The 25,996-nt window shown below is 42.4% G+C and overlaps 2 protein-coding genes across 4 annotated transcripts; both read left to right on the forward strand.

The window, feature by feature from the left end:
* The first annotated feature begins 1,123 nt into the window (after positions 1-1,123).
* Positions 1,124-12,917, forward strand: LOC137099799 (DELTA-sagatoxin-Srs1a-like). 2 transcript variants are annotated; one of them, XM_067477077.1, is made up of 5 exons: positions 1,124-1,409; positions 10,193-10,846; positions 11,224-11,363; positions 11,698-11,794; positions 12,045-12,917. In XM_067477077.1, exons 3-5 carry the CDS (start codon positions 11,264-11,266, stop codon positions 12,460-12,462), a joined length of 615 nt encoding a protein of 204 aa, XP_067333178.1. In that variant the 5' UTR covers positions 1,124-1,409; positions 10,193-10,846; positions 11,224-11,263; the 3' UTR covers positions 12,463-12,917. The 2 variants fall into 2 exon arrangements, with proteins under 2 accessions (XP_067333178.1, XP_067333179.1); XM_067477078.1 differs by lacking the exon at positions 10,193-10,846.
* A 451-nt stretch (positions 12,918-13,368) lies between these two features.
* Positions 13,369-25,850, forward strand: LOC137099796 (DELTA-sagatoxin-Srs1a-like). Of its 2 annotated transcripts, XM_067477065.1 has the most exons (4): positions 22,717-22,818; positions 23,194-23,321; positions 24,065-24,179; positions 24,433-25,850. In XM_067477065.1, exons 2-4 carry the CDS (start codon positions 23,234-23,236, stop codon positions 24,848-24,850), a joined length of 621 nt encoding a protein of 206 aa, XP_067333166.1. In that variant the 5' UTR covers positions 22,717-22,818; positions 23,194-23,233; the 3' UTR covers positions 24,851-25,850. The 2 variants fall into 2 exon arrangements, 1 of the variants encoding a protein (XP_067333166.1); XR_010910809.1 differs by lacking the exon at positions 24,433-25,850 and having other exon boundaries at positions 13,369-22,818.
* Positions 25,851-25,996: the final 146 nt, after the last annotated feature.

A 25,996-nucleotide genomic window follows, 5' to 3' on the forward strand; every position in this document is an offset into this window, starting at 1 on the left:
CTTGTAAATTTACCTCATCCTTTTGTTTGATGCCTTATACTTCATGTTGCATTTGAATAATAGAAATGTGTCTGAAACAGAACATGTTTTCTGCAATAGTATGTTTATACAGGTGGCTGTGACACTGATGATGGTTTGTGTTGTTAAATGACGCTGAGGTTCCACTGTAGGACTTTGCAAAATGTTCACACTAACTAAATATTGCAAACAACCAACAAAAGCAATTTTCTTCCTCACAAAGACACAACTTGTGATATGACCTGAGTCATTATGTGTGTTATTGTTATGTTGTCGATTTCTCCTCCTCTTCTGTGTTTTGTGTGGGTGTGTCTCGGGGGGGGGTTCCATTCGAACTCATTGTTGCCACCTGATTGGACAGGACGGAGCGTCTTCCTCCCTATATACCAAGATGTCAGCAGAACCACTACTTTGCTGGTCCACCTCTGCCACTCCCAACCAACCCAGCATTCTGTACGCGACTCTCAACTAGACTCACAGGGAGCTCCGCGAACTCTGTTTAGTGGATTTGGATATTTCTGTAAAGTATTGTAAATATAACTCACTGTACAGTATTGAGCAGCAGGTAGCCACAGTAGGAGTTTGTTACTACCTTTTCTCCTGTTTTGGGTTAGGAGTTCAGGTTAGGCACCCTGCCATTTGTTTTGGTATTTATTTGGTTGTTTAAGTAAGACAGGGATGGTGATTTTTGTTTGTTGTTTTGGGCACTGCTCAGGTCCGAAGTAAATAAAATGGCTACCAATAACAACACTTGGTCTGGTTTTGCTTGGGAATGGAAGCAGTGGTGGGGCACATCGTGTTATGTCTAGGTTCCCCTAGACCAGGGGCATAACATGATTTGGGGGCTCGTCCTAATTTAACTCACTTCGTTTCACTTTTGGCGTAAGTATTGGCTCGGTAGTTGTTTTGTCTGTTTGGAAGTTTTTTCTTTTGTGGTGGTGTCAGCATGGAGTTTAAATTGGAGGAGTTCACAACGAATCCGACCAGAGACAAGTTGGACAGATGTAGGAAAGCTGATTTAGCTCTGATAGCAGATTTTTTTGCTGTGCGTGTGTCTTTAAATGCTAAAAAAGAGGAACTGAAACAGCTCCTCACAGCAAAGATCATGGAAAGAGTTTTTTTTTGTTAAGCTGACGCCCTTCGGGGAAGTTGAGCTGGGTGACTTAGCTGGTGCTCCTGCCCCACTCCAAGACCTACCACTCCATCCTGGTATGACCGTGGAGGAACTAAAATTAACCCTGCGGATAAGGGAGGTGGAGGTGAGAAACCGGGAGTTGGAGGTGGAAGCCATGCTGCTAAAGGTGAAGGCTCTGGAGACAGAGCGGGGAGCCGCTGTACCTGCCAGTCCTGCACCTCTGTCCCCCTCATCTGGCCGTGAAGATGGATTTGACGTGAGTAGGAACATCGCACTGGTTCTGCCGTTTAGAGAATCAGAGGTTGACTTATACTTCAATGCCTTCAAACGTATAGCGGCTACATTAAAGTGGCCAAAGACTGTGTGGCCTCTGCTGCTTCAGTGTAAATTTGTGGACAAAGCCCAGGAGGTATGCACTTCTTTGTCTATTGAAGACAGCTTGGACTATGACAAAGTAAAAGCTACTGTTCTACGTGCATACGAGCTGGTTCCAGAGGCCTACAGACAGAGGTTTAGAAAATGTGAAAAAACTTCAACACAGACATATGTAGAGTTTGTGTTCTGTTTGACAAATGGTGTCAGGCTAGTAAGGTTAAAATTGGATGATCTGTGTGAACTCATTTTGTTTAAAGAGTTTAAAAATCAGCTACCTGACAAAATTGTGGTTCACCTAAATGAACAAAAAGTCACTTCTATTTCTGCGGCTGCTGTCTTAACAGGCGAGTTTGCGTTAACCCATAAAAATGTTTATACTTCCCCAGTTTGTCGTGATTTGGTCTCTTCGGAAAGAAAAATTAAATTTCCAACAAGCGTTTATTGTTCCCGCATAGATGCTTCTGAAACACGCGAGTGTTATTACTGTCATGAGTAGGGTTACCTCATAGCTGTCTGTCCCATCCTAAAAAAAAAAAGAGTCAAAAATTACAAAATCTCCATCACCCATAGTGCTAATACAAGCAGGCCGCTCTCCAGACCTTCAGTGGAGCCGGGAAATAACAACATTGATGAAGATGTTGATCCTTTTGTCTCTCATGGTTTTGTTTCTCTGGTGGGAGAGAAATGTCAAGTGCCAATCACTATTTTGAGAGATACCAGTGCAAAACAGTCCCTGATTTGTTGGGATGTGTTACCCTTCTCAGCTCAGTCTTACTGCGGTTCAGATATTTTGGCGTGGGGAGTGAAAATGTCAGTAATGCGTGCGCTTTTGCATTTTGTTTGTTTTCTTCCGATTTCGTGAACGGCACGTGTAAAATTGCTGTGCGAGATCAGTTACCGATTGCAGGAATAGATCTTATACTCGGAAATGATTTGGCGGGTGGGAAAGTTTTTCCATCTCTGGAAGTTACTGAAATTCCGAGCACTGATGTGTGTGAGTCTGATCCTACTGCGCTAAACTCGCCCCCTGTGTTTCCCGTGTGACTGTAACCCGTGCGCAAGCACGAAAGCTTGGAAACTTGGTGGATCTCAGTGACTCGTTCATGAGCACCTCTGATCCTACAAGTTTGCCAGAGTGTAAAAACTCTAATGAATCTGTTTGCATTGATTTAGAGCCTGATGATAAAATGCTGTCTCTCACAGTGGACAGAGATCAGTTAATTAGAGCGCAGCAATCGGATCCAACGTTATCTCACTGTGTGTCCCAAATCAAAAATCTCACATGTGAAAAGTTTGTGTCTTACCTGCTAGATGATAGTGTTCTAATGCACCGCTGGTCTCCAAGCTCTGGTTCAACATCTTACTCCGTGTGTCAAATTGTTGTCCCTCCGCCTTTTCGTCTCTAAGTTCTGAGTCTAGCACATGATCACAACATGTCCGGCCATTTATTCATAAAAAAAAACTTATAATCATGTCCTTTGTTATTTCTTCTGACCTGGACTTAAATCCGATGTTGTGAATTCAATTAAATTCAACTTTATTAATATAGCGCCAATTCACAACAAAGTAATCTCAGGACACTTTACAGAATAAAGTCAAGATTATAAAGATGTATAGAGAGAACCCAACAATTCCCCCTGGAACAAGCCATAGGCAACAGTGGAGAGGGAAGACTCCCTTTAACGGAAGAAACCCTCCAGCAGAACCCTGCTCAGGGTGGGCGGCCATCTGCCTCGACTGGTTGGGGTGAGTGGAAAGTGGAAAGAGAGAAAAGAACAGAGCAACAAAAAGCAACAGCGAAACATCGGGCAGATTGGTAGGACCAGTAGCTGCACGGCGGAAGACACACAGCTTCAAAGCCGGGGACACCTGCAGAAAGGGACACAGAGAGCGGGACAGAGAAGGGCAAAGACAACTACGGGAGAGAACACATAGAGTTAATGACATACAGTGGTGACAATTGCGGGGTGAGAGGAGAGGAGAGAGGGTCAAGAGGAGGAAAGGAGCTCAGTGCATTGGGGGGTGGGTCCCCCAGCAGCTTAAGCCTATAGCAGCATGACTATAACTAAGTATAAGCTTTATCAAAGAGGAAGGTTTTAAGCCTACACTTAAAAGTAGAGAGGGTGTCTGCTTCCCAAATCTGAACTGGGAGCTGGTTTCACAGGAGAGGAGCTTGATAGCTAAAAGCTCTGCCTCTCATTCTACCTTTGGAAATTCTGGGAACCACAAGTAGGCCTGCATTCTGAGAGCGAAGTGGTCTACTGGGATGATATGGTGCTATGAGGTCTTCTATATATGATGGAGCCTGACCATTCAGAGCTTTATATGTAAGAAGCAGGGTTTTAAATTCTATTCTAAATTTAATGGGTAGCCAATGGAGAGAAGCTAGTGAAGGTGAAATATCCTAAAAGTAGGGAATTACAGTAGTCCAACCTAGAGGTAACAAATGCATGGACCAGTTTTTCGCCATCACTTTGATACAGGATGCTCCTAATTTTGGCAGTGTTCCGTAGGTGGAAGAAGGCTGTTCTAGAGATTTGTTTTATATGTGAGGTAAAGGACAAATCCTGGTCAAAAATAACTCCAAGGTTCCATGCAGTAGTACTGGAGGCCAGACTTATGCCATCTAGAGTAACAATATGGTTGGACATCATATTTCTGAGATTTTTGGGCCCAAATACTAGTTTTGTCTGTTTAGTTAGAAGTAAAAAATTGTGGGACATCCAGGCCTTTATGTCTTGTAGGCATGCTTGAAACTTTATTAACTGATTATTTTCATCTGGTTCCATAGATAAATATAGCTGGGTATCATCAGCATAGCAGTGGAAATTTATGGGGTGCTTTCTAATAATGTTGCCTAAAGGAGACATATATAAAGTAAAAAGTATTGGTCCTAACACAGAGCCTTGTGGAACTCCATAGCTAACCTTTGTGTGCATGGAGGATTCATCATTCACATGAACAAATTGAAGTCTATCAGATAGATAAGATTCTGCCGTTCTTGCCACACCTGCCAAATGTCTGGTAAACCCAATCAGTTAATCCCTGCCGCTCGGCTACGACCGATCACTGTTCTTGGAGAACCATTTGAACATGTAATTGTAGATTGTGTTGTTCCAATACCAAAAACTAAATCTGGCAATCAATACATCCTGACAATAATGTGTGCGGCAATACGTTTTCCTGAGGCTGTGCCACTACTCTCGTTGAAAGCTCATGCCATCGTGAGAGCTCTGGTCAAGTTTTTCTCAACATCTGGCCTCCCAAGGGACATTCGGAGGGACCAAGGATCAAACTTCATGTCTAAAATATTTGCACAAGTCATGACTGAGCTCAATATCAAGCACCAAAAATCCAGCTCGTATCATCCAGAGAGTCAGGGCGCATTAGAAAGATTTCACCAAGCGTTGAAAGCCATGATTCGGAAGTTCTGCACTGGGTCTAACTGTGAGTGGGATGAGGGGCTACCGCTGCTGCTATTTGCTGTGTGGGAAACTCGGTTGTTGAGGTTAGGCACACTGTCATTTGTTTTGTATTTATTTGGTTATTTAGGTAACACAGGGATGGTGTTAGAGTTTTTGTTTGTTGTTTTGGGCACTGCTCACGTCCGAAGTAAATAAAATAGCTACTGTTTACAACACTTGGTCTGGTCTTGCTTGGGAATGGAAGCAGTGGTGGGGCACATCATGTTGTCTAGGTTCCCCTAGACCAGGGGCATAACACTACACATTAGACAACAAAATACAAATAAATCTATTAGCTTCCTGTTGTGGCAAAAATGACAATCTCTGGTCTTAGACACCTCAAGTGTAAATCAGTAAAGAAGCTTCAACATCCAGGATGTCTTTTAGAGCTTTATTATCTTGCAAGAGAGAAGAACATCAACAGAGTTTCAGTTTTCTATCATATGCAGTTCTAAACTTCATACATCACACATTAGTTTTATAATCTTCTGTTTCTGGGCAGAACATCCTCCACCCTCAGGCTACTGCTCCCAGCCCTTTTCTCCTTTTCTGGAAACCTTTTACCTTTTCAGCACTTTGATAAGCACCTGTGAGCATGAAGTGACTCTGGCTCAGAGCCAGTGTGGTATGGTCTGCCGTTAGATAATAATTGAGCTTGAAGCAGTTCTGCAAGCACTTCAAGACAAAACATGTATATGAGACAAAGTTTGAACAACATATAATCTTTTAAACATTCTTCAAAAGTACACTGAGTTTAAGTTGCCATTATAACTAGGTAAAATGCTAAGAGTAAAATGCAATCATTTAATCAGACTTGATTTTCCATCCAAATTCCCTCCTTTTGATTACATTTTAATCACAAGACACACAACAGAAGTCATCAGATGTACAAATTCATAAAGATTCATTATACATCCTCTTAATGTTGTATTGGAAATTCAGCCACTGTTTTTGTTTGACATAGACATCACTGGGGTACAGAGCTAAGCAGAGATTATCATATAACATGTTTAAATCACCTTACACAAGTTCAAGCATAGTACTCTTCGTCTCTAGAATCTATGTACAAGTCAACACCAGACTGTAAAAGAGGAACTAAATTCTTTGCAGAAGTTATATCAATGATGAGTCATAGCTCTCTGTGACTTGTGAAATAATTAGGCCTCTTACACATGGGATAAGACAACACCTGCAAAATCAGCAATATCCGTGGCACACAGACTCTCATTTGTCCTCCATGTTGTTGTTCTCACTGTTGCTTCCCTTCTTCGTGGCTTGGGGACTCAGAGTGCAGACACGCCCAATCACACTTAACACCGGGAGAACCTTAAGTGAGTTAGTGAGGGTTCTCCTCCGACTGGCTCCCTGGCTCCTTCAAGGATCCTGCCCTCCAGTGAGCATCGTGCACAGCCGGGGAGAGGTCTTTGGCCCCTTCCTTTCAGTGGGTGGTGCGTATCTACGTCTTTCACTGCTGTGTGGTTCGCGTGCATCATTTGGAAGGGTCCTTTCCACCTCCTAGAAATCCTTCAGTTCCAACCTCTTTCAAGCAGGCCTTAATTACCCCACTGCTCAAGAAGCCTTCTCTTGATCCCTCTGTAGTGGAGAACTACAGACCTGTCTCCCTCCTTCCTTTTCTGGCCAAGACTATGGAACGAGCTGTCTTCAACCAACTCTCAGACTTCCTTTCCAAGAATAACCTCCTCGATGTCAACCAGTCTGGCTTCAAGAGGGGTCACCACAGAAACGGCACTCCTGACTGTTGTGGAATATCTTCGAGCTGCAAAAGCCACAGGTCAATCATCTGTCTTAATTCTACTTGATCTATCATCAGCCTTTGACACTGTGAACCATCAGATACTCTTGTCCACACTCTCTGACTTGGGCATCTCTGGATCAGCTCTAGACTGGCTTTGTTCTTACCTATCAGGACGAAGCTTCAAGGTATCCTGGAGGGGGCATCTTTCTAACTCTCATAGCCTCTCTACCGGTGTGCCGCAGGGCTCAGTTCTTGGTCCTCTCCTCTTTTCTATCTATACTTCATCCCTAGGTGCCATGATTCACTCACATGGTCTTTCCTATCACTGCTACGCTGATGACACACAGCTCTTCCTGTCCTTTCCACCGGACGACTCCACTGTCTCATCACGTATTTCTGCCTGTCTCTCAGACATCTCAGCCTGGATGAGTGAGAGACACCATCAACTCAACCTCTCTAAGACCAAAGTCCTTGTCTTCCCAGCCAGACCTTTGATGCAACACAACATCAGCATCAACATTGGATCTACAGTGATTGTCCCCACTAATTCGGCCAAAAATCTGGGGGTCATCATCGACGACCAACTGAGCTTTAAGGACCACATCTCCTAAGTCTCTAGGGCTTGCAGATTTGCTCTCTACAACATCAGGAAGATCAGACCCTACATCACGGAATATACAACCCAACTCATTGTACAGGCGCTGGTCACATCTCGTCTTGATTACTGCAACGCTTTGTTGATGGGGTTACCGATATCCACAATCAAACCCTTGCAGATGATCCAAAATGCGGCAGCTCGCCTAATTTTTAATCAGCCAAAAAAGACCCATGTCACACCACTTTTTAGATCTCTACACTGGCTTCCTGTTGCTGCTCGCATCAGGTTCAAAGCTCTGTCTCTTGCTTACAGGGTGGTTAACTCGACAGCTCCCGCTTACCTCAACTCACTCATTCAAGTCTACAATCCTTCTCGCCCGCTGCGGTCTGCCAACGAACGACGTCTGGCCTCATAGAAGACACCAAGCAAAACTTTTCAGCGCAATGATCCCACGATGGTGGAACGAGCTACCAAACGCTGCACGCTCAGCTGACTCTCTCCCAATATTCAAAAAACTGCTGAAAACAGAACTCTTCCGCATCTTCCTATGCACTTAAATCTTTAATATAAAAAAAACCAAACAAAAAAAACCTTTCTGCTCTCTTGCACTTGTATCTTGTGAACTGTGAACACTTTTCTGATAGGACTTTGCTTTGATGTTTTCTCTTTGACTTAGATTTTTGCTTTCCTTGTACCTCACTTGTAAGTCGCTTTGGATAAAAGCGTCTGCTAAATGACTAAATGTAAATGAATAGAAGGAATGTCCTTCACCTGCTAATGTATTTGAAACAAAGCGGAAGACCAGGTCTGGCAATACTGCAACATGTCATTTTCCCAAACAACTTTAATTTAATTTTTTCCCCTTACCCCCATTTTCATTAAAACAACCAGAGAAACCTCGGTCCAGGGACACCTTCTTCTACGTACCAATTTTGTTTTGAGTACGTCAGTCATAACGACACAATAGCTCTTCTCTTAATTGGGTATCAACTCAATGAACTCAATCATCACATGGTCAGATGGTTTATCAGATGGAGGATGAGCTCCCTGTGGCTTTGGTAATGTCACATAGATAAAGCAAGATTGACAATATTTCTGTGCATATGATACACACCCCTTGATAAACCATTGTTGCTGTAATTCACTTATCCTCCCCAATTGAGTAGGAGTGGTCCGATTCGATCAGATTATTCAAAGAAGTATGGCAACTTGGGCTCAACAAAATAATTTAGGAACTTCTTTACAACTCACCTGGTATCCATGTTGACCAGTTTTAATTTTTAGTTCGTGAATCTGGCGGGAATCACCATAGGAGCCACCGTGTTCAGCTCTCCGTCTCTACACTGTTTCTTTCAATGGAGGTTGAGACTGGAGTTTGTTTTCTTTTCAGGGTTGCATGCAAACCACTGTTCACTCTGGCTCCTCCGGTGACCACTCACAGATTCTGCTGACAACGCCAAATTGTCATGGCAAAAATGACAATATCTCGTCTTAGACACCTCAAGTGTAATCAGTAAAGAAGCTTCAACATCCAGGATGTCTTTTAGGGTTTTATTATCTTGCAAGACAGAAGAACATCGACAGAGTTTCAAGCCTCCATCCTATGCAGTTCTAAACTTCATATATTCACACATTAGTTTTATAACTTTCTGCTGCTGGACAGAACATTTTCCACCCTCAGGACACTGCTCCCAGCCATTTCCTCTCTTATGGAAACCTTTTACCTTTTCAGCACTTTGATGAGCACCTGTCAGCATGGAGTGACTCTGGCTCAGAGCCAGTGTGGGATGGTCTGCCGTTAGATAATAATTGAGCTTGGAGCAGTTCTGCAAGCACTTCAAGACAAAACATGTATGTGAGACAAAGTTTGAACAACATATAATCTTTTAAACATTCTTCAAAAGTACACTGAGTTTAAGTTGCCATTATAACTAGGTAAAATGCTAAGAGTAAGATGCAATCATTTAATCAGACTTGATTTTCCATCAAACCTTGCAACATATTTCTCCCAAAATTAGTAAAAAAATATCAGTCTTTTTTTTTTTTGAATCAACTATGCACAGATGTTTCATTCCTACAAGATTTCTCCTAAAATCTCGATCAATAGTAGACAAACTCACACTGCTGATATTTCTAAATGTTCACGATCTCTCTGGATTTCATGTTGATTGCACTGTTTGTTATGACCACATCTTAAATTGCAGACTGCTGTTCAGCACTAAAAACATTCCTCTGCCACAAGTGTGTGGTAGTCTGTAGATTCTATAAAATAAATGGAAGCAGTAAACCGTGATGCTCTGACAGTTGTGTACTATACATGGAATTGATGGAATTGTTGAAAGAAACTGCATTGCTGCAGACACAGTTTGCTCTGCAGACATCACACTACAGTAAAACTTTTAGGGGGAGTAGCAAGAAGAACAGACTGAGGCTGCCTGCTAATCAGGCCTGAAAGTTAATGTGTCAAAAACAAAATAAATGGAATTAATCTTTGTGTTATTTGTTTAGTTCATGATTAAATAAAAACCTTTCTGAGTCTCACATCTTGTGGTTAAAGGTGCATTTAAATTTAGTTAACAGCGTAGTATAGTCAGGACTTTGTTATTCCTCTGTCAGATATTAGTTTCTCCAGTTGTCCAAATACTGAGATAAATCAGAGTAAATTAAAGAGCTCAGGGCCCCTGCAACCAGTAAAAAGAAAGTAGATGGGCTACAGGTAGTAATTCTCTGAACACTGACATCATTGGTGGCAGGTGGGGGTGTAGGCTTTGCTTTCTGGGTTTTGGCCAGAAAGCTCTGTCTCCCTGAACAGATCAGAGATGTGATGCCTTTGCCTTTGATTGTAGGTGCTATTTGTGCTGTTGGTGCAGAAGCAGGAATCAGGATTAATATTGGCTTCACTTCAACACATCGTCTGTGCACCATCGAGATTGAGCATGGGTCAAACAGGAAGCACACCAGGAGACGCTTGTCACAGGAAAGCAGTTTCAGTCCAGCAGTCCTTTGTCTGATGAGATGCACAAAATAGTTTTACTACCTGAAGAATGTAGGAAATTGCAGCACCTCCCTCTACTCTAAGTTCCTGTCCCTGTTCATTCTGCTGTTGGGGAAATGTTTTTGTTTGGGAAACCTCTGATTTCTTGTACATTTGCAGCTGCAGCCACATGAGGAAAAATCTACTGAGCAACTATGGTTTGTTAATTTTTCTGAATGTATTTTAAAGAACTGTGTACTAAGGACCCAGGAAGGGTGACGAAGAGAGGAGGGATAAACAATAATAAGGGCTTATTAATAAAAAGGCAAACCAAACAGAAATTCACTCCAAGAGGAGGAAAGGAAACCACACTAACAACTGACTGACTTCACCATCAGTTCAATTCCAGTGTCCATGTACAGCAGTGGGGTGTTGGCTGTGTGTCTATAAAAGGTGGAGGACTCAGTAAATGCTGCAGTTGCAGGTTTCACACAGAGACTCTTCATCTTCATCCCACTGCTGTAAAGTAAGTCAGGCTTTTATCTTTGAACATGATCATACAAAAAGCTTTAATCTAAATCTGAATATTCATATGTGCTTTTTCACTGATTGTTTCTGTGATTATTGGTTAACAATATTTTCACAGTGGTCATTTTCAACCACTTACTTACAATCACAACCACTGTTGTGTATTTTCTTCTTCTTCTCTTGACTTGATGCAATGGTTACCAGACTGTTCACAAACTTTATTATTATGTAGCCACTTAAAATTCATCAATAATCTGATGGTATAAATAATTTGTGTGAATAAATAAAAACACAGATAATGGATAAAAACACAGGTTAAATGTTTTCTTAATTGTGATTTGTAAAATGTTTAAACATGTTTTGTTCATTTTATAGAAATTGCTGAGCTGTTCATAAGCAGTAACTTTGCAGAAACATGTCTGAGGTCATGGATATTTTTAGTTGGATAAGTGATTGCTGTGCTTGCATGTCAGAATCTGCTGCGGACATTGATGCGGACATTAATATAGACAGAGGTAGGAAACCTTTGTGGCCAAAACTCAGAGTATTATTATATCAAAGACTCCAGTTTTTTATTTATTTATTTTTTACCTTTTGGGGAAAGTAGCAACAGGAACAGATTGAGGCCACCAGCTAATCAGGCCTGAACCCAATTTATTCACTGGTGGTTGGCGGTAAAGTAGACTTTGGAAATGACTGGGGAATAAAGAAAAAAGAGGACAGTTAAGTTTTGTGGTTGAAACTAAAGTGCAGTCAATGTAAATAGCAGCTAGAATTAATCTTTGTGTGATTTGTTTAACTTATGATTTAAAAAAAAAACGTTCCGAGTGTTATGTCTTGTGGTTAAAGGTGCATTTAGAGCTGGGACCTCGGTGAATACCACACATCGCCAGTGCACCATCAAGATTAAGAATAACTCTTCTAACTACAAGCTGATGGACCCCAGGTAACAACTTACTTTTTTTAATCTTACCAGTGTTTGTTCTCTCTCCACTAACATTGTGGTTGTAGTCTTAGCAAAAGTTGCTGGAAGGTATTTTTGTGTTCTTTCTATACTGAGGCTTCAGATTTCCCCTTTCTCCAGTCTATAAGCTAAACACATCCTGTGTGGAGAGAGAATTATCTGGATTACCTTACTTAACACAGAAAACATATCAAAATTACTTTGACTATTTTTTTCTCATTCTTGTGACCAGGATCTACACTTACAGCGGCTCCTGTGACAAAACTTTGCCGGCTACTATTAGTGTTTCCAGCTCTGGCAAAGCTCGGTTCATCAAAGCGCCTCACACAGCCAGTGGATCTGTTGGAGTCTTCACCTATGATCTCTACCAGAACTCCACTAAACAGAACAGGGGAAAAATGGCCGTCATGTTCTCTAATCCTTTTGACTTTAACCTGTACTCTAACTGGTTTGCAGTGGGAGTGTTTGACATGAACAAACAGTGTGACTATGATCTTTATAATGAGATGTATTACAATGAAGTAAATGGGTTTGTTAGAAGTGAAGCCAAATGTGGCAGCCTGACTTATACAAGCGAGGGAGTCACCATCAGAGCCACCATGTCAGACAGTTACCAACCTGTCATCGAGGTTCAGCTGTCTGATGATTGAGGTGAGAAAGCTGATGATGGTCATAATGTGATCAGAGTGACCTACAGTGTTACCACAATAAAAAACTTTAAATCTACACAAGCAGCACTAAAGGCCTTTAGAGGCAAATTTCCTGGGCACTTTTTATATTTTTCAAACCGAGAGCCTATTAATGATCCATTTCTTATCTAGGAGGAATTTTGCTTTGTGAAAAAGCAGCCTTTGTTTGTTTCTCCATCTAACACACTGCATCTTCCAGTATTCTTTACTAGTTCTTCATGCACATTATTAAAGACCCTCTGCACAGCACCATCACCAGGCAGAGAAGTGTTTTTAGTGACAGGCTGCTGCCCCAGCCCGGCGTTTCATTGTCTGTGTTGCCCTCCTGCACATGTCTGATCTTGACAACAGATGGAAATTAGCCTTAGGCTACAGTCTGGCATATTTACATTCAAGTGATACGTTCATGTAAGGTTCATTAACATGCACTGTCTCATTTAAATAAATAAATGAATAAATAATTTTATACTAAGCTAACTTAGTATATGGGTTTACTATTACTATCCATAATGTATTCATATTCATTGTGTATTTTATTTCTTTGGTCTATTTGAGTAATGAGTAAGCTAATGGATGCCTTAGATTTCCCTCGGAAAGTATCTATGTGAATGAGCACCACCCAGGATTGCAGGTTCCCCTCACCGTGTCACAGCCACACTCAGGATTTCCTCCATCAGTGGGATGTAGCTAGTGGGGAACCTACTGATCATGATTCCCATTGTCAGTTTATTTGGTCTAGTCAAAACCATGAGTCTTTAGTTGTGTTTAGTGTTGCCTGGTACTCCACTACCATATTTAACTGTTCCAGAGAGTTTGGTCTCTTTTCCCACTCGGATAAGAACTGATCCGCTCTGGTAAAATGTGTTCCCTGTGAAGCTCCTGAGCTTGTGCAGCAGAAAGAGTCTCTGTGGTTATTTTCTGTAAATGTAGTCCACATGGTTGGAAAAAGGAAAGGTTTGGTTCTAATTGTTTAAAGGAACTTGCTTGCTCCACCTTCTGGTTACTGAGAATTACAGATTTGAACAGAGGCTTTGGCAGGAAGTTCTTGTCTCCATCTAGTGTGTGCACAGCTCTTTTAGACACAGTAAGAAGAGACAACTGCTGTGAAACCACTTTGTTGCTTCTGTGTAAACGTACATCAAGAATTTGGTTAGAACATGACCAAATTTTCCCTTTTATTTAATGAAATATTTTCATATTCAAGTCAGTTCAGTTCAAAATGAAATGTTGCAGCATTCATTTTGTAGACTTTTGTGGACGTTTGTGGTTGTTCCACAGTCTGAAATCTGCCTTCACAGTAAACACCAGTGTCATAGAACCTGCAGCTCTTGAATATCCTCCGGTACCTCGATGCTAACCCCACCCCTCTTCCTTCTCACCTGGAAGCAGTTGTTGTTACATCCACACAAACACATGCTGCTTCACTCAGGATGTGTGTTGGATCTTTTTAACCTGAACTTGGTAGAGAAACTGAACCTTCTGAAGCAGAGAGTCAGAGGGAAGCAGAAGTGTGGACAATGGTTCACAATGGTTCTCAAGTGTTGGACACAGTTGGGAATGGCGACATCTGCTGCCAAATCAATGTGTTTAAAGTGTCAACTGTAGTGATAATATATAAGTGATAATTTGATAAAGCCCGTTCCCTCCAGAACATAGTCCGAGTAAAGTCTGACTGCTTCTATGTGCTGCTACATGACAAAATTACAGCTGCTTTTTTTTGGCAGTTCAAAAACTGATATAATTCCATCAGTGTTTTTTTTTTTTAAAGATTATTAACATTTCAGATTTATTCAGAATGGACAACAATGCAAATATGTTATGAGTCACTGTAACATGTGACTCCCATTTTTCATTTACAGGTTACATTAAGGCTCAATGTCAGGCTCAATGTCAAGGTCAGGGTGTTTTATGATGTGACCTACTCTATAACAAGGACAGCTTTATGCCCTTTTTGTCAGGATTAGTTTTAACGTGGACCTAAGAGCAACAAGGCGAGTGAGGTTCAATGAAAAGATTAAACTTTATTTACAAAGATAAAACAAGACGGGGAAAAACAACAAAATTTGCTTCTAGAGACACAAACTCAGGAAAAACTACAAAACTAGGAAACAAGGAATTAACTTGTAATGGGGCACTAGGAAATTAACGAGGGCGGAATGGGAGGTAACTAAAAACTAGAGACCATGACACTAACAACTAAACTGTTAAACAAAAAACAGAAACCTCAGGATTAACCAGGGGAGTGAATACCAAGAAAGGAGTAAAGAACTAAAACAATGACCCCGAGAAAATAACAGAAACACTGGAAAACTAGACGTTCACAAAACCATCATTTAAACAAGCTGTCCCTGCTCCGGGCAGCTTGTGAGCAGGAGACCCAGGCAGGATGCCGGAAATGATGGCTGAAGCCCTCTGGGGGCTGGGCAGGAGGCCTGGCAGGAGGCCGGCGATGATGTCTGGAACCCCGTAAGGGACCACCGGGAGCTGACGTCGGCTGACCCACGAACAGGAACCGTTGCTGTGCCGGTCAGCTGGACAAGAGGGGATGCGATGGCCACCTCCAGGAGAGGGGTGGCAACCAGCTTGGGCCCAGCAACAGGTGAGATGTCAGCCGACACGGGGTCAGGAGCAGGAACAGGATCAGGACTAGGCCAGACCTCGGCCAACCCAGAGCCAGGAACAGGATCAGGACCAGGCCGAACCTTGGCAAACCCAGAACCAGGAACAGGAACAGAACTAGGACGGACCTCGGTTGACCTGGGGACAGAAACAAGAGAATCGGAACAAGTGGCAGTGTCCGCTGGCCCCGAGGCAGGAACAGGATCCGGACCAAAGTCAGGCCCAGGCGGCAGAATTGGTTGGGTCGGAACGCTTGGAAACATCAGCCAATCCAGAGACAGGACCTGGACAAACAGAGACAGGACAAACAGAGACAGGACAAACAGAGACAGGACCAGAGCCGGAGGTGGCGTTGACCCACTCTGTGACAGGAAGAGAACCAGAAACAGACCCAGAGGCGGCGCCGACCCGCTTGGTGACAGGAGCAGGATCAGAAGCAGAAGCAGAAGCAGAAGCAGAGGAGGTGTCGACCGACTCGAGGACACTAAGTGGACGAGCAGGAGCAGGAACTGGGCGAGCTGGAGTAAGAACAGAGCCGGGGGCAGATTCAGAGGTGGTGTCAATGCCGCTAAGAGACAGGAGCCGGGGAAGAGGGAGTATTACTCTCCCCAGGACCAAAGGCAGGCTCAGAGGGGACCACGACATGGACAGGTGAGGAGTCCTGGGCTAGGGGAGGTTGTTCCTGTCCATACTTGGCCCTGAAGGCCCCTAAGGAGGCCAGTACTTCCATTATAGGCTCCCAGTGCAGTAGTCAAAATCTAGACCGTATTATCTTTATTTATTATTTGCTGAACTATGGAACAGCAGGCCTTAAGGTCTCTGAAGGAGGTCTACATCTTGTTTTGGAGGCTTACCAGTAATTGATAAATGACCGGATATTGAACCTGCTGCTCTAGGTCTGATAAAGAAATGGCTGGAGAGTCTGTTACTGGGGCAGTGTTGGAATGAGGTGCATGACAGGAAGTTTGAGGTCGGGGGGAAGAGGTGGGGCGGGATCTCTGACGTCTGGTGGGTTTATTCCTGAGACCGGTGGTGTCTGCCATCTGTGGCTCAGGAACTGGAAGTGGCGGTTCAGGGGAAGTAGCGTGGAGGTTGTGGTATGGTGGAAGGTTAAACCAAAAACTGAAGCAGGAACAGGTGGGCAGCTGACTGACTTGTGGACAGGCAGAACTGTAGTTAGATCTGAAACCGGTTGAAAGAGACACTCCCAGAGGAAGCTGCAGCACAGTAAAACAGACTGGCTATATAATGTCGAAAAAAAAAATATAAATATATATAAAATACATTTTTCCTTCTATCTTTCCTCTCCTGAGGTGGTCGGAAATGAGATAGATGATGAGAATGCAAAAAGGGAGGATGATGAAGATGAGGACGGAGATGTTGTCACGTCCGGTGGTGGTTGTTGTTGCACTCATTGTTCATGGTGTCCTTGCGATGGTACTGATGGGTAGGAGTCCAAGCCAGCGTCCAGTTTCAGTGCCGTGATCTGTGGACAGAGAGAAGACACACTGGTAGTATATGGTGGTGGTGTGTGTGTTTTCTACTGAATCGTTATTTGTTCTGTGTGGTGCAGTTGTCGTGAAAGTTTTTTTTTTCTCTTCAGTCATCTTCTTTCCCTAAGCTCTACTTCATCTTTCTTTGTTCACATATTTAAAATTATGTAAGTTACACATCTGTTTGTCTTTTTGTGACTCTCTTTTTAGCCTCGAGTTTCTTTTGTTGATTTAACATTTTTTTCCTCTAATTTTGTTAGCTTATTCTATTAAAGCAACCTCCTCCAGGAAAACCAAAATTCTCAATCAAAAGTTTCAGACATTTAAGAATTTTATTCACCAAACTTTTCAGAATCTTAACATTTGGAGTATTCTGTTATTTTCTCTTCTGTCTGTTTGCCCTCTTTTTCCTCCATTCTCTCACTGTCACTAAATTCCTAGGGCTTAGCCAGAGTGGGTGAGCTTCTTGCAACACTTCCAGTAAGGCAATGTCAAAACTCTTAATTTTACTTTTGGACCTGTCCTGTTCAAACTGCTCTGCCATGTAATAACCTGTGACCGGGTCTTGAAAATGAGACAAAGAATTCACTTGGTGCCTTTTTTCCCTAATAAATGTCACCATACCCTGGTTTCATAATCTCAACAATCGGACCCTGCTTGGTCCAAGTCCCTTTACTTCCCTGGTTTCCCATGGGACCCCGTGCACGGCCTTCAATGCAGACGTCTCTTTGAGGGTGAGGGTATCTTTTATAAGCTCCTGTTACACTAGCATTGTGATTATCACTAAAACTCCTTAATCACTGAGACCTATTGGCCCCTTCATCCAACATGGTTATTGACACTTATCCTCCCCAATCAACTAGTAGTCATGAGCCTATTTCGGCTAAGCATCAATGTCACTTATCCTAATGCAATCGCAAGGGGACACAGGCCAGTGTCTTCTTGTGCCAGTCCGGCACAAGGAATTGTGTAAGGAAGGGCATCCGACGTAAAACACATGCCAAATTGAAAAGGGGATGGGAGAAAATGACTCCCATACCAGATCGGTCGGGGCCCAGGTTAACAACGACCGCCACCAGTGCTGTTGACCTACAGGGTGCCGGTGGAAATTGGGCTCCTGTTGGTCAAAGAAGGAGAGGAGGAAGGTGTGTTTGTAGGCAGAGAGAAGAGGAGAGCCAAGAGTGTAGGACTGAAAGTTGTTATGGTCTCAGTGCACCTCCTGTTTTTGGGCTTTTATTTTGTGGCCCCTTCTCCCTACTTCCTGTGCCTGGTTCTTTTGCCCAGCTTTACCCTCGTTGTCCCTCATTGTTTGCACCTGTTCCCTCCTCTATTTAAGTTCAGTCTTCCCTTCACTCCCCTGCCAGATCCTTATCATTGCCATCGACATTATCCTCACTAACCCCACAGTGGATCTGGACTCTTGTTTCCTGGACTCGGTGTTTCTTGTCATTTGGTCTGAGGTTTGGGGTTTGATTTGTTTCTCAGTCTTTTCCCGTCGGTTCATTGTTTTAGTAGTGTATGTTCATACCCGTGTCCTATTTAGTTTGGCATGTTCCCTTTTTATTAGTTTTCTTTGTCGTGTCCCATGTGTTCATTCTACTTTTGTAGTTATTTTTATCCGTGTCATTTGTTTTAGTTTTTATTTCTCCTGTTTAGTAGTTATTGTTATCTGAATCTCATTTGCTTAGTTATCTCTGTTTACCAGTTTCCTTAGCCTTCCCCGTGTGGTCTTTTAAGTTATTAGATTTTCTGGTCTTGTTTATTTTCAAGTCTTGTGTTTATTTTGGCCAATTAAGTTCCTCTCTTGTTGTCAATGTTAGTTTCTGTTGTCTTCTTATTTTCTATTAAGTAAACTCCCCTCGTGTTCTGGTTTTGTGGATTGTCTCTGTCTTACCTGTTCTGAGCCTGTTTTCTTGCAACCTCCTGTTAGGAGCGGTTTCTGTTTTTTGTTAAGTCCCTGCCAATAAAAGCCCTTTTGTTATTTGCAATGCCTCTCACAGTCTGTTCACTTGGGTCCTCCCTTAACCAAAACCCTGACAAAAGTAGGGACTTTGAATGTTGGAACTACGACAGGGAAGACTAGAGAGTTAGTTGACATGATACAGAGAAGGAAGGTGGATATGCTGTGTGTCCAGGAGACCAGGTGGAAATATAGCAAGGCTAGAAGCTTAGGAGCAGAGTTCACTAAAGTTGTTCTACCATGGGTCAGATAGGAGGAGAAATGGAGTAGGAGTTATCCTGAAAGAGGAGTTTGTGAGGAATGTTCTAGATGGGCAGGTTTGTTCTTCAGGACAGGAACGCAAAAGGACAGATGGTGGTAGACTTTGCAAAGAGGAAATGGTTGTAGTGAACACTTTCTTCCAGAAGAGGCAGGAACATGGACAGGACATATAAAAACGGAGGTAGAAGCACTCAGGTGGACTACATCTTGTGTTGACGTTGTAATCTGAAAGAGATCAGTGACTGTAAAGCATTGGTAGGGGAGAGTGTAGCCGACAACACAGGATGGTGGTGTATAAAATGATGCTGGTGGTCAAGAAAATGAAGATGACAAAGGCAGAGCAGAGGACGAAGGGGTGGAAGTCGAAAAAGGAAGAATGTCGAGAAGTTTTCAGGGAGGAGCTGAGACAGACTCTGGGTGGTCAGGAAGTGCTTCCAGATGACTGGACCACTACAGCTAATGTGATCAGGGAGACAGGTAGGAGGGTACTCGGTGCGTCATGTGGAAAGAGGAAAGTGGACAAGGAGACTTAGTGGTGGAACGAGGAAGTCCAGAAGTGTATACAGAGAAAGAGGTTAACTAAGAAGAAGTGGGTCAATGGGAGAACTGAAGAGAGTAGACAGGAGTACAGGGAGATGCAGCGTAAGGTGAAGGTAGAGGTGGCAAAGGCCAAACAAAGAGCTTATGAGGACTTGTATGCAAGGTTGGACACTTAGGAGGGAGAGGTGGATTTGTACAGGTTGGCCAAACAAAGAGATGGAGATGGGAAGGATGTGCAGCAGGTTAGTGTGATTAAAGATAAGGATTGAAATGATTGACAGGTGCCAGGAGTGTGATGGAAAGATGGAAGGAAGCTTTGAAGAGTTGATGGATGAGGAAAATGAAAGGGAACGAAGAGGTGACTGGTGTGGAGCAGGAAGTAGCAAAGATTAGTAAGAGCTAAGTGAGGAGGACGTTGAAGAGTATGAAGGGTGGAAAGGCAGTTGGTCCTGATGACATACCTGTGGAGGTATGGAAGTGTCTAGGAGAAGTGGCAGTAGAGTTTCTGACTAGTTTGTTTAACAAGATTTTTGAGAGTGAGAGGATGCTGAGGACTGGAGAAGTGTACTGGTGCCAATTTTTAAGAACAAGGGAGATGTGCAGAGCTGTGGTAACTACAGAGGAATAAAGCTGATGAGCCACACAATGAAGTTGTGGGAAAGAGTAGTGGAAGCTCGGCTAAGGGCAGAGGTGAACATTTGTGAGCAGCAATATGGTTTCATGCCTAGAAAGAGGACAACAGATGCAGTATTTGCTTTGAGGATGCTGAAGTACAGAGAAGGTCATAGGGAGTTGCATTGTGTCTTCGTAGGTTTAGAGAAAGCGTATGACAGGGTGCAGAGAGAGGAGCTGTGGTATTGTATGAGGACGTCTGGAGTGGCAGAAAAGTATGTTATAGTGGTGCAGGACATGTATGGAGCTGCAAGACTGTGGTGACGTGCTGTAGGTGTGACAGAGGAGTTCAAGGTGGAGGTGGGTCTGCATCAAGGATCGGCTCTGAGCCCCTTCTTGTTTGCTCTGGTGATGGACAGGCTGACAGATGAGGTTAGACAGGAATCTCCATGGACGATGATGTTTGCAGATGAAATTTTGATTTGTAGTGAGAGCAGGGAGCAGGTGGAGGAAAATCTAGAGAGGTGGAGGTCTGCTCTGGAAAACAGAGGAATGAAGCTTAGCCGCAGTAAGACAGAATACATGTGTGTCAATGAGAGGGACCCAGGTGGAACAGTGAGGTTACAGGGAGCAGAGGTGAAGAAGGTGCAGGACTTTAAGTACTTAGGGTCAACGGTTCAGAGCAATGGAGAGTGTGGAAAAGAGGTGAAGAAGCGAGTGCAGGCAGGTTGGAACAGGTGGAGAAAAGTGTCAGGTGTGTTGTGTGATAAAAGAGTATCAGCAAAAATGAAAGGAAAGGTGTTCAAGACGGTGGTGAGACCAGAGATGTTGTTCGGCTTAGAGACTGTGGCACTGAAGAAAAGACATGAGACAGAGCTGGAGGTAGCAGAGCTTAAGATGTTGAGGTTCTCTTTGGGAGTGACGAGGATGGACCGGATCAGGAATGAGTACATCAGAGGGACAGCTCATGTTAGATGTTTTGGAGATAAAGTCAGAGAGGCCAGATTGAGGTGGTTCGGACATGTTCAGAGGAGAAACTGTGAATATATCGGTAAAAGGATGCTGAGGTTGGAGCTGCCAGGCAGGAGGTCTAGAGGAAGATGAAAGAGGAGATTTATTGATGTAGTGAGAGAGGACACGAAGTTAGTTGGTGTGAGAGAAGAGGATGCAGAGGACGGGGTTAGATAGAAGCACATGATTCACTGTGGCAATCCCTGAAAGGCAACAGCACGAAGAAGAAGAAGATATTAGTCTCTCGAGTTGTCCAAGGCCTAAAATACTGAGATAAATCAGAGTTAATAAAGAGCTCAGGGCCCCTGCTACCAGTAAAAAGAAAGCAGATGGGCTACAGGTAGTAATACTCTGAACGCTGACATCATTGGTGGCAGGTGGGGGTTTAGGCTTTGCTTTCTGGGTTTTAGCCAAAATGAATTGGTTTTTACAAACAAAGATTAACCCTTAGTGGTCTGAGGGTTAGGGTTAAGTTAGGGTTAACCCTTACCAGTGCGGGCGTCGACTCTTAAGGGTTAAATGAAAGTGAATTTGCACCATTCCTAGTTAGGTCCTGATGTGAAATCTGTGTCCTGTATGTCTGATTATACCTTCACCAACTAACTGTCTCTTGCTCTGTCTCCCTGAACAGATCAGAAAAGTGATGCCTTTGCCTTTGATTCTAGGTGCTACTTGTGCTGTTGGTGCGGAAGCAGGAATCAGGATTAATATTGGCTTCACTTCAACACATTGTCTGTGCACCATTGAGAATGACTCCTCTCACAAGTTCATCAGTTCGAAGCCAGCAGCTCCTGTGTTTCCAGCTCTGGCAGAGCTCTGTTCATCAAAACACCTCACACAGCCTGTTGATGTGTTGGAATCTTCACCTATGATCTTTACAGTTATTCCACTAAGCAGAACAGGGGAAAAATAATGGTCATGTTCTCTAATCCCTGTGACTTTAACCTGTACTCCATCTGGTTTCGACTGGGAGTGATTGATATGAAGAAACAGTGTGACTATGATCTTCATAAAGAGATGTGTTACAGTAAACCAAATGGGTTTGTCAGATCTGAAGCTAAAACTGGCAACCTGACTTAAAACAAGACACGGTGTCACCATCAGAGCCACCATGTCAGACAGTTACCAACCTGTCATCAAGGTTCAGCTGTCTGTAAATACATGCGCACACACACAGTGATCCTCTAATGTGTATATAGAAACAAAGGGACCTCAGCTAACATCTGGTTTATGGCCCTGACAACCCCCTATCTAATGTAAACTTTGGGGCAAACGGGAAGCAGGCCAGGAAATGCTTGTGATAGGAAAGCAGTTTCAGTCCAGCAATCCTATGTCTTATGCACACAATAGTTTTAGTATATGAAGAATGTAGGAAATTGCAGCACCTCCCTCTACTCTAAGTTCCTCTCCCTGTTTATTCTGCTCTTGGGGAAATGTTTTTTTTGGCAAACATCTCATTTTATGTACATTTGCAGCTGCAGCCACACGAGGACAAACCTACAGAGCAGCTATGGTTTGTCAATTTGTCTGAATGTATTTTAAAGAACTGTGTACTAAGGACCCAGGAAGGGTGATGGAGAGAGGAGGGATAAACAATAAAAAGGGCTTATTAACAAAAAGGAGTGAATTTCTGTGTCATTTGCCAAGAGGAAGAAAGGAAAACACACGTACTAACAACTGACTTCACTTTTAGTTCCATTCAAGTGTCCATGTACAGCAGTGGGGTGTTGGCTGTGTGTCTATATAAGGAGGAGGACTCAGTAAATGCTGCAGTTGCAGGTTTCACACAGAGACTCTTCATCTTCATCCCACTGCTGTACAGTAAGTCAGGCTTCTATCTTTGAACAGGATCATACAAAAAGCTTTCATCTAAATCTGAATATTCATAAGTTCTTTTTCACTGATTGTTTCGGTGATTATTGTTTAACAATATTTTCACAGTCGTCATTTTCAACCACTTACTTAAAATCACAACCACAATTGTGTATTTTCTTCTTCTTCTCTTGACTTGAAGCAGCTGTCACCAGACTGTTCACAACATTATTTGGGTTGCATAGCTTTGCCACTTAAGTCATCAATAATCTGATGGTATAAATAATTTGTGTGAATAAATAAAAATATAGATAATGGATAAAAACACAAGATTTTTTTATTGTGAATTGTAAAATGTTTAAACATGTTTTGTTCCTTTTATAGAATTTGCTGAGCTGTTCATAAGCAGTAACTTTGCAGAAAAATGTCTGAGGTCACGGATATTATTGATTGGATAAGTAATTGCTGTGCTTGCATGTCAGAAGCTGCTGCGGACATTGATATAGATGCAGGTAGGAAGCTCCAGTTTTTTAATTTATTTTTTCCCTTTTGGGGAAAGTAACAACAGGAACAGATTGAGGCCACCAGCTAATCAGGCCTGAACCCAATTTATTCACTGGTGGTTGGCGGTAAAGTAGACTTTGGAAATGACTGGGGTATAAAAAATTTAAAAAAGAGGACAGTTAAGTTTTGTGGTTGAAAATAAAGTGCAGTCAATGTAAAAGACTAAATAGCAGCTAGAATTAATCTTTGTGTGATTTTTTTATCTTATGATTTAAAAACCTTATGTCTTGTGGTTAAAGGTGCATTTAAATGCTGTTCACAGCTCAGTGTAGTCATGACTTTGTTATTCCTCAGTCAGATATTAGTCTCTCCAGTAGTACAAGACCTAAAATAATAATCAGAGTCAATTTCATAAAGTCAGGGTCCCTTCTACCATATGAAAGAGAGTAGATGGGTTACAAGTATTAATAGTCTGAATGCTGACATCATTAGTGGCAGGTGGAGGTGTAGGCTTTGCTTTCTATTTTTGCCCTTAATTAAAATAACGAACAAACCCTTTTTACATAGTTGTTTTGTTCTTAACCCACACAAAGCCAGGAAATTCAGAATTGAGAACACATTTTAAAAACTAAGATTAAATGAAAGTGAACTTGCACCAGACCTCTAGGTGAAATCCATGTCCTATATGTCTGCTTATACCACAACAACTAACTGTGATACAGAGATGTGATACATTTGCCTTTGATTCTAGATGATATTCTTTCTGCTGTTGGAGAAAGAGCTGGGACCTCGGTGAATACCACACATCGCCAGTGCACCATCAAGATTAAAAATAACTCCTCTGACTACAAGCTGATGGACCCCAGGTAACAACATACTTTTTTTTTTTAATCTTCCCAGTGTTTGTTCTCTTCCACTAACATTGTGGTTGTGGTCTTAGCAAAAGTTGCTGGAAGGTATTTTTGTGTTCTTTCTATAGTGAGGCTTCAGATTTCCCCTTTCTCCAGTCTATAAGCTAAACACATCCTGTGTGGAGAGAGAATTATCTGGATTACCTTACTTAACACAGACAACATATCAAAATTACTTTGACTATTTTTTTCTCATTCTTGTGACCAGGATCTACACTTACAGCGGCTCCTGTGACAAAACTTTGCCGGCTACTATTAGTGTTTCCAGCTCTGGCAAAGCTCGGTTCATCAAAACTCCTAACACAGCCAGTGGATCTGTTGGAGTCTTCACCTATGATCTCTACCAGAACTCCACTAAACAGTACATGGGGAAAATGGCCGTCATGTTCTCTAATCCTTTTGACTTTAACCTGTACTCAAACTGGTTTGCAGTGGGAGTGTTTGACATGAACAAACAGTGTGACTATGATCTTTATAATGAGATGTATTACAATGAAGTAAATGGGTTTGTTAGAAGTGAAGCCAGAGGTGGCAGCCTGGTTTATACAAGTGAGGGAGTCACCATCAGAGCCACCATGTCAGACAGTTACCAACCTGTCATCGACGTTCAGCTGTCTGATGATTGAGGTGAGAAAGCTAATGATGGTCATAATGTGATCAGAGTGACCTACAGTGTTAGCACAATAAAAGACTTTACATCTACACAAGCAGCACTAAAGGCCTTTAGAGGCAAATCTCCTGGGCACTTTTTATATTTTTCAAACCGAGAGCCTATTAATGATCCATTTCTTAGGAAACAAGATTGGCACAATAAAAGACTTTACATCTACACAAGCAGCACTAAAGGTATTTAGTGCCTGGGCACTTTTTATATTTTATAGTTTATCTTTTATACTTTATACTTTATATTTTATACTTTTTATATTTTTCAAACCGAGAGCCTATTAATGATCCATTTCTTATCTAGGAGGAATTTTGCTTTGTGAAAAAGCAGCATTTGTTTGTTTTTCCATCTAACACACTGCATCTTCCAGTATTCTTTACTAGTTCTTCATGGACGTTATTAAAGACCCTCTGCACAGCACCATCACCAGGCAGAGAAGTGTTTTTAGTGACAGGCTGCTGCCCCAGTCCAGCGTTTCATTGGCTATGTTGCCCTCCTGCACATGTCTGATCTTGACCACAGATGGAAATTAGTCTTAGGCTACAGTCTGGCATATTTACATTCAAGTGATACGTTAATATAAGATTCATTAACATGCACTGTCCCTTTTAAATGAATAAAGAACTGATCCACTCTGGTTAAAATGTGCTCACTGTGACTGAAGCTCCTCAGCTTGTGCAGCAGAAAGAGTCTGGATGTTTTATGGGGATGTTGTGACACTTGGTTTTAAAGAGTATTCTGCCCAGCAACAGGAGGATATAAAATCCTCTTAGACATGTTAAGAGTTTAGAACTGCATAGACGGAGACTTGAGAATCTGTTGATGTACTGCTCTCGCAAGAAAATAAAACCCTTAAAAACATCCTGGATGTGGAAGCTTCTTTAGTGATTACACTTGAGGTGTCATTTACCACTAATTTCGAATTTTTGAGTTTTGCTACGACAGAGTGTCTGTAGTTATTTTCTGGTAATGTAGTCCACATGGTTGGAAAAAGTGTTCAAATTGTTGCTCCACCTTCTGGTTACTGAGTATTACAGACTTGAACAGAGGCTTTTGCAGAAAGTTCTTGTTCAAGATTCTAGATTCAAAGTGTTTATTGTCATATGCA

This window comes from Channa argus, chromosome 15 (genome assembly GCF_033026475.1).
Source record: "Channa argus isolate prfri chromosome 15, Channa argus male v1.0, whole genome shotgun sequence".
In the NCBI taxonomy this organism is placed as follows: Eukaryota; Metazoa; Chordata; class Actinopteri; order Anabantiformes; family Channidae; genus Channa; species Channa argus.